The sequence below is a fragment of the Erythrolamprus reginae genome, chromosome 6 (assembly GCF_031021105.1).
Source record: "Erythrolamprus reginae isolate rEryReg1 chromosome 6, rEryReg1.hap1, whole genome shotgun sequence".
Classification (NCBI taxonomy): Eukaryota; Metazoa; Chordata; class Lepidosauria; order Squamata; family Dipsadidae; genus Erythrolamprus; species Erythrolamprus reginae.
In genome coordinates, this window is record NC_091955.1 from 78,243,429 (window position 1) to 78,259,189 (window position 15,761).

Below are 15,761 nucleotides of genomic sequence, written 5' to 3' on the forward strand. Positions count from 1 at the left end.
TCCGACCCATCACAACCCCATGGACAACATTCTGCCAGGGTTTCCTGTCCTCTACCATCCCCTGGAGTCCATTTAATCTCATGCCGACTGCTTCAGTGACTCCATCCAACCACCTGATTCTCTGTCGTGTTCTTTTGCCTTCAATCTTTCCCAGCATTAGGCTCTTCTCCAGTGAGTCCTTCCTTCTCATTTGAGTTTCACCTTCAGGATCTGCCCTTCTAAAGAGCAATCAAGGGACTTGCAGGAGTCTTCCCTAGCACCATAATTCAAGGGCCTCAATTCTTTGGCACTCAGCCTTTCTTAGGGTCCAACTTTCACAGCTGTGCATTCCAACTGGAAAACCATAGTCTTGACTATACACACTTTTGTTGGTGATATCTCTGCTTTTTAGTATGCTGCCTAGCTTTGCCATAGCTTTCCTCCCCAAGAACAAGTATCTTTTAATTTCTTGGCTGTAGTCTTCATCTGCTATTATCTTGGAATCCAGGAAAATAAAATCTCTCATTACCTCCATTTCTTTCTCATTTATTTGCCAGGAGTTGAGAGGGCCGGATGCCATGATCTTAGTTTTCTTAATGTTTTCTCAATTATAGGGGAAATAAAGCTGAAGAAACCAAAACTTCACAAAGAAAATAGGGAGGGAGGGAAGGAGAGGAGAGGGAAAGAAAGGGAAAGGAAGGGAGAGAAGAAAGAGAAAAAGAAAGAAAAAAGAGAAAAAGAAAGAAAAAAGAAAGAAAAGGAGGGAAAAAGGAAAGAGAGAGAAAGGGGAAGAAAGATAGATAGATAGATAGATAGATAGATAGATAGATAGATAGATAGATAGATAGATAGATAGATAGATAGATAGATAGATCTCTCAACACCACCGGTACTTCCCCTCTCAAGGTGCGCGGCTGAATAAGAGAGCTAAACTCTACAACGGTTAAAAAAGGCGGGGTGGTTTACAGCTCGAACTTCCGGAGGAAACGGAAATCGCCGGCGATCTCGCTTTTCCACGGGCCCTTCTATGCTACCACATCTCTATGGCGAGCCGCCTTCCCGTTGGGTAAATGCCATACAGGAAATGCCTGGGAGTCACGTGAGGCTTTCGGAGTCGAGACTTTCCCGTGTGCGGGATCTGCGCGCCCCAGGAAGCAAACAAGTGAGTAACATCCGAGCGAGACAACCGGCGCCCGTTTCTAAGTTGAACGGCGGGAGGGAACGGGATGACTTCTTTAAATAATATTGCTTTGCATTTTCCTATGCAAGGCATCCCGGTTATATTATACGACTCGTCTAATTTATACCGACCGGGTGCAAATATAACACACAGAGGGACACACACTGGGTCTCGTCTTGATGAGTCGGAATACAAAGCCTATGGTGCACAGCCGCCAAGCATGCTGGCTGAAGGCGTCCGGAGGGAACGAGGGCATATAGAGGGTACAGACCACGTGCTTGTTCATGAGGGAAAAGAATCCACCGCCGGGAGGCTTCGCTTCCCCCCCCCCTCCTCTCTTGCAAACACGTGGGGCATTAATTCCACCGAAGTGCAGCAGGTAACAAGGGTTAATTCCCTGAGTGAGTACGTACTCTCCTGGGCCCACCACAGCTGACCAGCGGATCATGAGAAGGAGGGGGAGGAAGGAAGCCTCATGCCTCAATTTCCAAAAGAGAGAAAGAAAAACAGGATAGCTAAGAGCCTGAAAACACATAGAGAGTGAGAAGAGACATAGAGACAGGGAGAGAGAGATCATAGAGAGAGAGAAAGAGAGGGAGACTGGCTGATGGGTGAGCATCTTTGGCTAGGGCAGTATTGAACAGATTCAATCTCCCCCCCCCCTTTTCTTATTTATTTATTTTATTTATTTATTTTGTCCAATGCACAATGAGGGTATTACACACACACATAGTAAAATACAGGATGAAGGTTATAGAGGAGATACTCATAGTAAAATATAGCTATGAAAGAATAGAAAAGAAAATATAGTAATAGAACATAGCAATGGAAGAAGAGATATAGGAATAGAAGAAAAGTATAGGAGATATAGGAGAGCAATAGGACAGGGGACGGAAGGCACTCTAGTGCACTTGCCCCTTACTGACCTCTTAGGAATCTGGATAGGTCAACCATAGATAATCTAAGGTAATCTAAAATAATCTAATCTTCCTGGCAGGAAATGGCAGACAACTATTTATTTATTTATTTATTTATTCAACTTCTCTCCGCTGAGAGAGGTGAGGAGAGAGAGAGAATGTTGCCAGGGGTGAGTGGGGCAGGGATTGGGCTCCAGGAGCGGGAGGGGACCCAGTTCCCCCCCCCCCTTGTGAAGCACGCTAGCTTTCACTATGTTGCATGCTCTCCCCCCCACTCCACACCAAATGAAAGCCAGCTGGGCTTCTCGTTGCCGCCTGTCCTTCCCCCTGCTCCCTTCTCCCCACTTAATTCTACTTCGGGACAGAGATGTGCACGCTGGAAATGTGTGTTGGAGCCACGTCGGAATGCATCTTTTGACCCTCTGGCACTCATCCTCCAGCCCTGGCTTGCTGAATGGGGGAAAGTAACCCTGATGCCTCTGCTCACACACAAATAACCACAGCCATCGCTACCCAGGGAAAGAACAGGTAAAAGAAAGCAGTGCATTTCAAAGATGGTGAACAGCGTTCCACTGCGAGAACCAGGCCTGTTCTCTCTGCCATCCATCTGGCCAATGCAGCTGCTTCTGCCAGACCATCTTGGTCTCTTGGTCCCGCCAAAGAGTAAGGCCAGGCTTGGGGGTTGACCTCCCACCATCACAAAATATGTCCCTGCTGTTCTCTCCCAGCCCTCTGGCAACAGCAAAGGTACCGCAACAAAGACGGGATTGTTCTTGCCGCACAAAGGCAAGTAGAGGGCGCTTCACTCCCGCACTGAGGCTCCGGCCATGCCACTGCTGTGACTGGATGATGGGACTCTCATCCTTCTGGCGCGACAGGGAGCCCCAGCAGAATGGTCCAAAGAGCCACGTGCAGCTCTGGAGCCACAAGCTGCAGACCCTCGGTATAATGCAGCACGATTTGTAGGTTGTGGAGTAATGAATGACTGATCCATTGTCAATCTTCGCTTACTACCAACATTAAACTCTTAATTGGAGATGGGCTGTTTTAATATTTACTTTGCCTTTCAGAACATCTCCAAAAGTAATCAACAAATGAAAGAGCGACCATGTTCCGCAGGCCCTTATTTCAGGTATGTGACTTGGGAGGCATGCTTTTATGAAAACCATTGTTTATATTTTATGAACATTGGGGTTTATGTGTTGGAGTGCCTGTCCCATCATCTTTAAACAGTATGTCTACTAACTGAATGGATTTGGAGTTACAAAGGTTATAGTACATTTAGCATTTCGACTTATATACCGCTTCACAGTGCTTTACAGCCCTCTCTAAGCAGTTTAACAGAGAGTAAAAGGTTATAGTACATTTAGCATTTAGACTTATATACTGCTTCACAGTGCTTTACAGCCCTCTCTAAGCAGTTTACAGAGAGTAAGAGGTTATAGTATATTTAGCATTTAGACTTATATACCACTTCAGAATGCTTTACAGCCCTCTCTAAGCAGTTTACAGAGAGTAAGAGGTTATAGTACATTTAGCATTTAGACTTATATACTGCTTCACAGTGCTTTACAGCCCTCTCTAAGCAGTTTACAGAGAGTAAGAGGTTATAGTACATTTAGCATTTCGACTTATATACTGCTTCACAGTGCTTTACAGCCCTCTCTAAGCAGTTTAACAGAGTAAGAGGTTATAGTATATTTAGCATTTAGACTTATATACCACTTCACAGTGCTTTACAGCCCTCTCCAAGCAGTTTAACAGAGAGTAAGCATATTGCCCCCAACAATCTGGGTCCTCATTTTACCCACCTCGGAAGGATGGAAGGCTGAGTCAACCTTGAGCCTACTGAGATTCGATCTGCCAAACAGCTGGCATCTGGTGATCAGCAGAAGTAGCTTGCAGTAATGCACTCTTAACTACTGGCCTGATTCCCAACTTCTGGTGAGCTCACTAGGCTCATGTCTCTCCCGCCCCAGGCTCCAAAGGCTTCCCTGGAGTCAGGAGAGGTTAAAAACACCCTCCCACATCCCCCAGAAACTCTCTGGAAGCCAAAAACACCCTGCCAGAGCCCCTATGGGAGTCAAAAATTAGCTAGCCAGCACATGCATGCATATTGGAGCTCACATAGGGCAATGGCTCGCGTGCCAGCAGATATGGCTCCGTGCCATTGGTTCGCCATCACTGACCTATATAAAAGAGCAACATGATTGTGTGTTTCCCCCTTCACCTACCCATTTCCCCCAGTTATGTCAGGTTCCCTCCAGGAGCATTCTTTTGCAGCTTTCCCCCCTGCAGTGGCATGGCGCTGCATGGGAACTTCGGTCTAAATGTAGTTTAGATGCCTGCAATCGGAATGGCTGCCTTTTCTCTCTCCAGGTGATGCGCCAGTTTGTAAGACATGAATCTGAGGTCTCAACAACAACAACCCTAGAAAGATGTAAGTAGCTTCTCAAGGGGCAAAGAATGGGAGGGGTGGGGGCTGGCTCCTTAGGGGTCATGTGGTCACAATGCATCCTTTATGCATTCTTTCTTTACCATCTGCTGTTGATCTTTTGTTTAGCTTTAAATCGTATCCAACTGCTTGGTCGAGTAGGACAGGATCCGGTCATGAGACAAATGGAAGGAAAAAACCCTGTCACAATTTTCAGCCTAGCCACCAATGAAATGTGGCGATCGGGAGAGAGTGAAGTGGTGGAAGGAGGTAAGCGTGAGTATCAATAACTTGTTGGCCATTTTGGCATTAAACTGAATTGTGTATGGGCTCAATCTCCTTTGAAACATCATGACTAACTTGTTGGTTGTACCCTTACAGTTTACCATATTTTTTGGAGTTTAAGACACACCAGAATATAAGATTCACTTTAGTGTTTGGGGGAGGAATATAGGAAAAAGAATCTGCTTACCAGGTGGCTAGCGGCCTTAGTCTGGTCAGCTTCAGCACATTATTTTATCCCCTGGTTAAGGGCTTAAAAAAATTTATTCTGAGAGAGTAACAGTGAAAGAGCTTGTAAGCTCTACGGAGAGGGGCAGCATACAAATCTAATTAATTAAGAAAGAGAGAGAGAGAAAGAAAGAAAGAGAAAGAAGGAAGAAAGAGAGAGAGAGAAAGAAAGAAAGACAGTAAGAGTTGGGAACATCATTAGCACCTGGAAAGAAACAGTCCGGGCAAGTAGAGCAATGACCCTGCAAAGACTTAGGGCTTGGAAAACATTCTTCTTTGCAGAGAGTAACAAAGAGCTTGCAAGCTGTAAGAGCTGGGAACATTGTTAGCACCTGGTTAGGGCTGGAAAGAAACTTACTCAGAGCTAATTAGAATAATGAAAAAAAATCCTGCAAAGACTTAGGGCTTGGAAAACATTCTTTGCAGAGAGAAACAGTGAAGGAGCCTGCAAGATAAGAGCTGGGAAGATCATTAGCAGCTAGTTAGGGCTAGGGGGGGGGAAGCTACATTCAGAGTATAAGATGCACCCTATTATCAGCCTCTTTTAGGGAGGAAAAAGGTATGTATCATACACCGAAAAATACTATCTTAATATTGATTGTTTCCTGATTGCTTATTTGAACCCTATGACAATCATTGTGTTGCACCTTATGATTCTTGACAAATGCATATTTTCTTTTATATACACTGAAGACAAATTCCTTGTGTGTCCATCACACTTTGCCAATAAAGAATTCTATTCTATTCAATTCTATGCTGGCTGTATTGTGATGTCAGTAATATGTATGCATCTATGCTCTCTTTTCCCATGTCCACATATACAGACATATATACATTAATCTAAATGAGTGTCCCTGGGGCCATTGGAGCAGGGAAATAAGGAAAGTATCTTCTTTTCTTCCACTAGGGATAATTAAATATCTTGCCATTTTGGAAAGTTCTCCAAATGGAATTTCTCCTAGATTCTTGGGCTCAAAATTATAACCACAAGCTCTCAACTCTTTATTTATTGGATTTGTATGCTGCCCCTCTCCGTAGACTCTTAATTCTTAACTTTTAAAGTTCATTTTAACACCTCCTTCCATAGTGGGTGGAATTATCATCCAGAACGGGTTGACTTTATCCAATCAGCTAAGGACTGAGTCTGTTGATTTGAATTTAGGGGCTCCACCTTGCTTGGAATCCCCAGTTCTGACTCAGTCCTCGGTCTGGATGGATGTGATCATCTCATTCTGGATACTGACTTTCTAGATCTACTTAATTGAATTTCTTAAAGGGTGAGTTGCATTTCCCCGGCTTCTAAATTTGACAGCTGATAGGCAGGAAGATTGTGGCCACGAGCCTTGGGTCCTTTTGTTGCAGTGACTACTGGTGGCATCAAGCTGCACAGAATCTGGCCCTTGGCTCTTCCACAGGCGACTTAGCCCCCTCACCAGGTCCCATAATTGACGCCTATGGATAGGGGCTCCAGCTCCATTGATTAGGCAGACAATGGTCTGGGGAGTTTTCAGCCCGCCCCCTCCCCCCACCCCCCCAGCAACCAATGAGCTAACAGAGAGGCTACAAGCGCTGAGAAGAGGCAGAGTCCGAACTTTACCTCCTTGGCTTGCCCAGCGCCATCGCAACTGTTGACTACCAGTGTGACCAGACCATCTCAATATCTCCTCTGCCTATTGTTGCCTTCCCAGGAGGAGGGACCCTCACCGCTGGCTCTGGCCGCCACCATGGAAAAAGGGCACAGTTTAATAATCTGCCACTTATTGCCCCAGCAGGAAACACCCTTAGCCATTTTGACTACCAGTCCGGCCAGCTCCAGGGCCCCAATGCCTCAGGGGGTGTTAGGCTATCTTCACTGGCCATTTTTAGTGGCCTGGAACAGTGCGAAAAAATTCCAGCAGCCATTTTACCAGCCAGAAATGGGGCGAAAAGCTCCAGCGGCCATTTTGTTGACCTGGAACGGAACGGATAGAGTTTCGGTGGCCATTTTAACTGCCCGAAACAGGGCGAAAAACTCTGATGGCCATTTTATTGATTGCCTTTTTGTTGGGCTCATATCTAATCTAGCCGGCATAACTAAATGGGCAGCAGGCCCATCTCCTTAATTACCCTGTAAGTAAGGAACACCCCTTCCCCCCCATAAGATAATGAATGCCTGGGCAAATGTAACCTCATCCAGGATGATAAAACTTCTGGATACAAAGGGCCCCACTCACAGCTCCTCCATGATGCCACTTTTTGATGTTATAGTGATGCCACTGGTTGTGCAAGACCAAATGTGCCATTCTTGAGGTGGACCAGATTGCAGGGGAGGCTTAATAGAATAGAATTCTTTATTGGCTAAGTGTGATTGGACACACAAGGAATTTGTCTTTGGTGCATATGCTCTCAGTGTACATGAAAGAAACAGATACATTTGTCAAGAGGTACAACACTTAATGATTGTCATAGGGGTCAAATATGAAATGAGGAAACTATTAATAAAAATCTTAAGGATACAAGCAACAAGTTACAGTCATAAGTGGGAGGAAATGAGTGATCGGAATGATGAGAAAAAAATAGTAGTAATAGTAGTGCAGACTTAGTAAGTAGTTTGACAGTGTTGAGGAAATTATTTGTTTTGTAGAGTGATGGCGTTCGGGGGAAAACTGTTCTTGTGTCTAGTTGTCTTGGTGTGCAGTGCTTTGTTGTGACGTTTTGAGGGTAGGAGTTGAAACAGTTTATGTCCAGGATGCGAGGGGTCAGTAAATATTTTCCCCGCCCTCTTTGACTCTTGCATTATACAGGTCCTCAATGGAAGGCAGGTTGGCAGCAATTGCTTTTTCTGCAGTTCTGATTCTCCTCTGAAGTCTGTGTCGGTCCTGTTGGGTTACAGAACCAAACCAGACAGTTATAGAGGTGCAGATGACGGACTCAATGATTCCTCTGTAGAACTGGATCAGCAGCTCCGTGCCACCAAATCTCTGATACTCCGGAGCTGCGAACTGGGTTGCCTGTTGCTGGTATAGCCAACATTCGGGTGATATGTAGGATCTCTGGTGGTTGCTAAAAATCTTTCCTATGTTTTCTATGACCTAGATGATCTTACGCAGAAGACTACATGGCACAGAATCTCCGTGTTCAGACCGGGGCTGAGAGACTTAGCTTATCGGTTTGTGAAGAAGGGGTAAGTTGATCTGAGATGCAGAGGTTGGATAAGCTTACTTCATTCTAATAAAAGTTTATTTCTAACATCCAAGGGCATGGGGTGAGGTATCATCAATACGCCGATGATACCCAGCTATACATCTCCACCCCATGTCCAGTCAACAAAGCAGTGGAAGTGATGGGCCGGTGCCTGGAGGCTGTTGAGGCCTGGATGGGTGTCAACAGACTCAAACTCAACCCAGACAAGACGGAGTGGCTGTGGGTCCTGCCTCCCAAGAAGGACAATTCCATCTGTCCGTCCATTACCCTGGGAGGAGAACTATTGACCCCCTCAGAGAGAGGGTCCGCAACTTGGGCGTCCTCGATCCACAGCTGACATTGGCACATCATCTTTCGGCTGTGGCGAGGAGGGCGTTTGCCCAGGTTCGCCTGGTGCACCAGTTGCGGCCCTATTTGGACAGGGAGTCATTGCTCACAGTCACTCATGCCCTCATCACCTCGAGGTTCGATTACTGCAACGCTCTCTACATGGGGCTACCTTTGAAAAGTGTTTGGAAACTTCAGATCGTGCAGAATGCGGCCGCGAGAGCCATCGTGGGGCTTCCTAGATTCGCCCACATTTCTACAACACTCCGTGGCCTGCACTGGCTGCCGATCGGTTTCCGGTCACAATTCAAAGGTAATGACCTTTAAAGCCCTACATGGCATTGGGCCAGAATACATCCGGAACCACCTTCTACCGCACGAATCCCAGCGGCCGATAAGGTCCCACAGAGTTGGCCTTCTCCGGGTCCCGTCGACCAAACAATGTCGTTTGGCGGGCCCCAGGGGAAGAGCCTTCTCTGTGGCGGCCCCGGCCCTCTGGAATCAACTCCCCCCAGAGATTACAACGACCCCCACCCTCCTAGTCTTTCGCAAATTACTCAAGACCCACCTTTGCCGCCAGGCATGGGGGAGTTAGGATATTCCTTCCCCTAGGCCATTACAAGTTATGTATGGTATGTTTGTGTGTATGTTTGGTTTTTATAATAAGGGATTTTAGTTGTTTTATTAAATTGGATTGTTACATGTTTTTTATCATTGTTGTTAGCCGCCCCGAGTCTGCGGAGAGGGGCGGCATACAAATCCAATAAATAAAATAATAAATAAAATAAATTCCAGGTTCATAATTCATGTCTTGCCTAATGCTGTCTGGGAGGAGCTGGGCTTTCCTGAAATCCTAATCCTCTTCCCAGTGATAGACTCAAAGCGTGGCTATATCTTATTTATTTTGGATTTGCTGTTTTATATGGTACTCTGGTCCTTGATACTGCTCTGTGTGCTGGAGCCAGACTTTTTTATTATTATTATTATTATTATTATTATTATTATTATTATTATTATTATTATTAATTTATTAGATTTGTATGCCGCCCCTCTCCGTAGACTCATGTTGTCTGGGCAAAAATTAACAGATGGGGGATGCATTTGTTTTAGCTTAGCAGGATGTCTAGCAAACCTGGAAAACAGGAAAATCAGGGAATTATCAAGGAAATCGTGAAAAAAACGCAATAAATCAGGGGGGGAAATAAATTGTATTATAATGTTTAAAAGTCAAGGACAAATCATGTTTTTAAAAAATGGATCGCGCTGAAAAGATGAGCATAACTGGCAATAACTTACTTCTTCAGCTATCGATATGTCTCGACGGCTTAGCCGTTTGTTATGACATCATCTATGACTGTGCCTTAACTAGATCGCAAGTTACAGAGAAATGTCAGGGAAATATTAGGGAATTTCAAAATGCTTTCCCCTGGACACCCTGGCTGGGGAATTCTGGAAGTTGAAGTCGTGCCTTAAAGATGACATTGTTGAGAAACAATGCCATAGAGCCGGGGTAGGCAAAGTTGGCTCTTCTATGACTTGTGGACTTCAACTCCCAGAATTCCTGAGCCAATCATGCTAGCTCAGCAATTCTGGGAGTTGAAGTCCACATGTCATAGAAGAGCCAGCTTTGCCTACCCCTTCCATAGAGCGAAAGTGTTTTTTATTTTCTTATTGGGGCTGGTGGTAAAAGGAAAAATTAGGTTATATCTCTCTACCATTTCATTTTTTAAAAACTGCCCCTGGGGAAAAAAGGAAATTAGGTGAATACATATAATTTATTGTGGGTCTTATTTTGGCAGTCCCTTGGGCCAAACACAGCCTTGGCAATATTAATTAAAATTGCCTTCTTTGATCTTCTGTAATTCACATAATTAATATATAAGCAGTGTGCACTGGTTGCAGCAGTTAATACTGATTTGATTACAAGGAAGTAATTTCCAATTAAAGATGAAGGCAAAAGTTTTACAAGATTTGAATCTTAGTTCAGGAAGAGATTTTAAAGCAAATATCCTCAAATTTAAAGAGCGCCCAAACCTAGCATATTTCAGAATACACTCAGCTACTGACCTTGAAGAAAAATTGCTTATTCTTTTATTAGGAGTAGTTGAAAATACAAGTTATGCATAGTTGCACAGCCCATTTTATAAAAATCCGCAGATACATTTTATTTCTCTAATTAATTACATTTAATTCCCTCAACACTATCAAACTATTTACTAAGTCTGCACTATTAGTTTTTTCTCATCATTCCTATCAACCACTTCCTCCCACTTATGACTCTATGACTGTATCCTTAAGATTTTTATTAATATTGATTGTTTCCTGATTGCTTATTTGTTGACAAATCTATATTTTCTTTTATGTACACTGAGAGCATATGCACCAAGACAAATTCTTTGCGTGACAAATCACACTTGGCCAATAAAGAATTTTATTTTATTTTATTCTATTCTAAGTCATTTAAATTTATATTAAATACCATTGCCGGAAGCCAACCAGTATAATTGAATTTCTTTGAATTAGCCAAATTTTGTAAAACCTGTCCTAACCAATTGTTTATATTCTTTTATTTTGTAAAATTTTAATGTTTACCTTCAAGTAAAATTCTGGTCCTTAACTATAATAAAAGGTTGGGGGCCAGTTTGGTCTGGTATCTAAGGCATCAGACTAGATCAGGGGTCGGCAAACTTAAATGGCGACAGGCTTCTGCAGAAGAGCCACACTCAAGCGTCCAAAGAGCGACATGTGGCTCACGAGCCACCGTTTGCAGACCCCTGGGCTAGGCAGTGGGAGACTGAGTTCAAGTCACACTCTCAACCTCTTACAATGTTGTTACGAAGAAAATAGGAGGGAGGGATATTGTGTATCCTTATTTTATTTGTAAAAATAATAAAGGCAGACTATGAATAAATACAGGAAAATTCCGGAAAAAAAGAAGACTGCTATTAATATGCTGTTTGTATGTTTGGTTCTTCACAGTGCTCGGCTCTACATAGAAGGGAAGATAGATTATGGTGAATATACAGATAAAAACAATGTGAGGCGGCAAGCCACCACTGTGATTGCAGGTAAAAAAATTTGAAATGCAAGTGGTAGGAGTGCAGATGGATGTTGCTGCATAGATTCCTGCATTGCGCTTAAATTTACAGAGGATTGGGGCATACAGTGGTACCTCTACCTACAAACGCCTCTACTTACGAAGTTTTCTGGATAAGAATCCGGATGTTCAAGATTTTTTTTGCCTCTTTTCAATAATTATTTTCCACTTTCAAACCTGTGTGGGGCCTCTCTAGGAATCTCCTGGGAGAAAACAGGGTCAGAATAGGCAAGGAGAAACATCTGTGGGCCTCGCTAGGAATCTCCTGGGAGGAAACAGGGCCAGAAAAAGTGGGGAGAAGCCTCCATGGGGCCTCTCTAGGAATCTCCTGGGAGGAAACAGGGTCAGAATCTGTGGGCCTCGCTAGGAATCTCCTGGGAGGAAACAGGGCCGGAAAAAGTGGGGAGAAGCCTCCATGGGGCCTCTCTAGGAATCTCCTGGGAGGAAACAGGGTCAGAATAGGCAAGGAGAAACATCTGTGGGCCTCGCTAGGAATCTCCTGGGAGGAAACAGGGCTGGAAAAAGTGGGGAGAAGCCTCCATGGGGCCTCTCTAAGTATCTCCTGGGAGGAAACAGGGCCGGAAAAGGTGGGGAGACGCCTCTGTGGGGCCTCTCTAGGAATCTCCTGGGAAGAAACAGGGTTGGAAAAGGTGGGGAGAAGCCTCCATGGGGCCTCTCTAGGAATCTCCTGGGAGGAAATAGGGCCGGAAAAGGCGGAGAGAAGCCTCCATGTGGCCTGTCTAGGAATCTCCTGGGAGGAAACAGGGCCGGAAAAGGTGGGGAGAAGCCTCCATGGGACCTCTCTAGGAATTTCCTGGGAGGGAACAGGCCTTCACCCTCCCTGTGGTTTTCCCAATCGCATACATCATTTGCTTTTACGTTGATTCCTATGGGAAAAAATTGCTTCTTTTTACAAACTTTTCTGGTAATGGAACAAATTAAGTTCGTAAGTAGAGGTACCACTCTACTTGAATTCCCATTTCTTCCACTAGGTGTCTCTCTTGGATGCTTTTCTTTAAAACGTCTACAGGAGCACAAAGTCCTTAACGCAATGGTCCCATCTTAGATTACAGCCCTCATCCTCCCCTACCATGCTGGGTTGGAGGCTATGGAGGTGGAAGCCAAACGTATCTGATAGATACAAGACAGGCAAGATTGTTTGTCTGGGAACGGACAACCTTGTCACTTTCCATCTTGCAAAGAATGAAGGTGTTGTCTTTGCTTTGTAAGGGAAAGTAAGCCGTGGCTAAAAGTTCAGATACATACATGTAACAGGAAATACTTGAATGTCTGCCTAGGGCTAGGCCATTGATTCCTCTTCCTGCATTTTCTCTCTGCTGGGCTTAGCGTTTGCAAGAGAGAGACTTTAAAAGCAGGAGAAGGAAGGAAAGAAATGTTTTAAAAAAAAATAATGAATTTTTTTACAAAGTTAAAAGGGTCATTCTTTGTCAAGTGGACCAGGTGTCCACTTGACTGATTTTTGCAGCCTTATTTGAAAAGAAACCATCACAAAAACAACATATATGATCAGAAAAAACATGTTCTTTCTAATGAAATAAAAATGAAGATGATTGAAGGTGAGAAAACAGAGAGCTCTGTTTCATCACCTTCAATCACCTTCATTAGAAAGAGAAAGTTTTTTTCTATCCCTCTCTATTTTCTCACCTTTTTCTATCCCTCTCTATTTTCTCACCTTCAATCATCTTCATTTCATTAGAAAGCATGTTTTTTTCCTATCATATATGTTGCTTTTGTGATGGTTTCTTTTCAAATAAGGCTTCAAGTCCACTTGAAAAGAATGACCAAAAGTTTTTTTTTAAAATGTTAATAGTAAAACAAAAAGAATATGAGAAGAAAATAGAAATGTCGAAGAGAAAGTGAACCAAGAAAAATATTTTTAAAAGTGACATCCAACTTTCTTTGCAGCAATGACAAAATTAACCCTATTTCTACCCTACCAAATTATGTAACGCAACTCCCTTCTTCTCATATAGAACCCTTTTTAATCAAGAAATCCAGAAATCAGTTCATCTTTATCCGTTCTCAGGGATGGATGGATGGATGGATGGATAGATACATAGATAGATAGATAGATAGATAGATAGATACATACATACATACATACATACATACATACATACATACATACATACATACATACATACATAGATAAATACATGTGTCTTTCTTTCTGTCTATCTATCTACACACACAAATGTATATATGTTCCCTCCCATATTTGGATATACCAGATGACCAAAAAAATGTAATCTTTCCCTAGCTCAGCTGATAAGGGAGGAGAACCTGTGGCTTATTGAGTAAAAACACTGCCTAGCAAGGCAAGCAGCCCAGGTTTGAATTTTAGAAGGGTATGGCTAGCTGATGAGAGCCAAATAGCTCGAAATAGATCTATACCAGTCTCCCTTCATGTATCCCTGGTATACTCAAATAATGGGAGAGAGCATACTGCTTCCTTTTTTGCCTCTCGGCCGTTCCAGGGGCCATCCAGGCAGTTTCTTACAAGCTATTTTCTATATGTGTAACACATTTTTGCTGATAATGAAAATGAAGGGAGACTAGTATAGATCTATTTCAAGCTATTTAGCTCTCATCAGCTAGCCATACCCCCACTGGGATTTGAACCTGGGCAGCCTGCTTATAAGGCAGTAGCTTTAACCTCTAAGCTGCAGGTTCTCCTCCTGTATCAGCTTGTATCATGGAAGAGTTATGTATGTTTTTTATGTCGAATATAAGTCTTCGCTTCTTTTGTTGATACATTTTCCAATATGTGATGGCATTTCTTATTGTTTGTGCTTTCAGATAACATTATTTTCCTGACTGATGCCAAGGAAGTATTTCCTGAGTCGACTTAGAAGAAAAGGAATGAAGCAAATGGGATTTGGACTGAGGGTTGAGCTGTCCTTTTTTTCCTTTTCCTTTTTTATTGTTAGCTTTTCCTAATACCATAATCATGTCTTTGTTGTCTAGCCCGATAAAAAAAAAATTTTTTTTTGTACAAAAAGAGCATGTATTCAATTTCTTACTCCCTGCAATGAAGAAATTCTTAGCAAATCATCGTAAGAAATCACCCAGAGAACAATTACATAACAGCAAGCAGTTCTACCACTTTCAAAATACAGTAAACCTAGATGATATCTATCAATCAAAGGCTCCTTAAACAATTCTGCTTTTCATAATTTCCTGAACCTGAATACAGTTTTTGCTTTGTTCAGACTTTTGACACATGTATGTCTCACTTCCCAGAAAATCCCTTTTAATGGAGGTGAGAAAAAGAAAGGTGCATTATTGTTCATTTTTCTTTGTTTTGGCTGCTTTGCCAATTGTGATGCAACAAAAGTGAAATGAGAGGTGCAGCTTTTCTGATTGGCCAGGCCCAGAGCCAAATTATTTAGCAGCGTTGATGTGCCTCCCAGTGGTGACATAACATCTCTCTAGAGCTCTTGTGCTCTCCAAGTTATATTTTTTGTTGCAGACATTCAGTCACCCAACTAGGTAACTTCCATGCAATAACCAAACCTGAAGCAGCAAAAATTTCACACTTTGACCCTGAGCTATAGGTATGCTCTTTGGTGGGTACGATTTCTATATTCGAAGCGGGCTCCTCACACAGGTCAGTTGAGAAGAGATGCGATTTCGTAAGGGTGCTAAACTTCTCCAGCAAGTGTTTCCTGAACAAAACCCTTTGCAAACCTCTACCCTGCAGTTAAAAGTAAAGCAACAGTACCATCGGGTAAACTAGAGTTCGAGATATAAGTCGAGACTGGATGCCAGGATTGGAAATGGCTCTCTCAACAGGCTACTTACTACCTGGCCTCCATCCTTTCAACTCTTGAGCACAATTTATGGGGCTCCCAGATCCTACATTGTCATATACAGTAATACCTCGTCTTACGAACCGAATTGGTTCCCGGGGGAGGTTCGTAAGGCGAAAAGTTCGTAAGATGAAACATTGTTTCCCATAGGAAACAATGTAAAATTAATTAATGCGTGCAATGGGAAAAAAACGCCGCCGCCCGGCTGTCATCTTTTGAAACAGCCGGGCGCTTCTCAGCATTCTCCCAATGCCGAACCCGGCAGTTCGGCAAAAGTTCGGGTTCGGGTGGCCGCCGAGAA

General features: G+C 43.3%; 1 protein-coding gene across 3 annotated transcripts in view; it reads left to right on the forward strand.

The window, feature by feature from the left end:
* The window catches only part of SSBP1 (single stranded DNA binding protein 1), a 348,477-nt gene extending 333,828 nt beyond the window's left edge, over positions 1–14,649 (forward strand). For 2 of the 3 annotated variants that reach the window (XM_070756348.1, XM_070756349.1), the window contains exons 2-7: positions 3,147–3,208; positions 4,456–4,516; positions 4,640–4,780; positions 8,096–8,183; positions 11,510–11,598; positions 14,448–14,649. In XM_070756348.1, the coding sequence (XP_070612449.1) occupies positions 3,185–3,208; positions 4,456–4,516; positions 4,640–4,780; positions 8,096–8,183; positions 11,510–11,598; positions 14,448–14,500 (456 nt within the window). In that variant the 5' untranslated portion in view covers positions 3,147–3,184 and the 3' untranslated portion in view covers positions 14,501–14,649. Of the gene's footprint in view, positions 1–1,016; positions 1,142–3,146; positions 3,209–4,455; positions 4,517–4,639; positions 4,781–8,095; positions 8,184–11,509; positions 11,599–14,447 lie in introns of those variants that run through there. The other variant, XM_070756347.1, reaches the window with a different exon arrangement.
* The last annotated feature ends 1,112 nt before the right edge of the window (positions 14,650–15,761 follow it).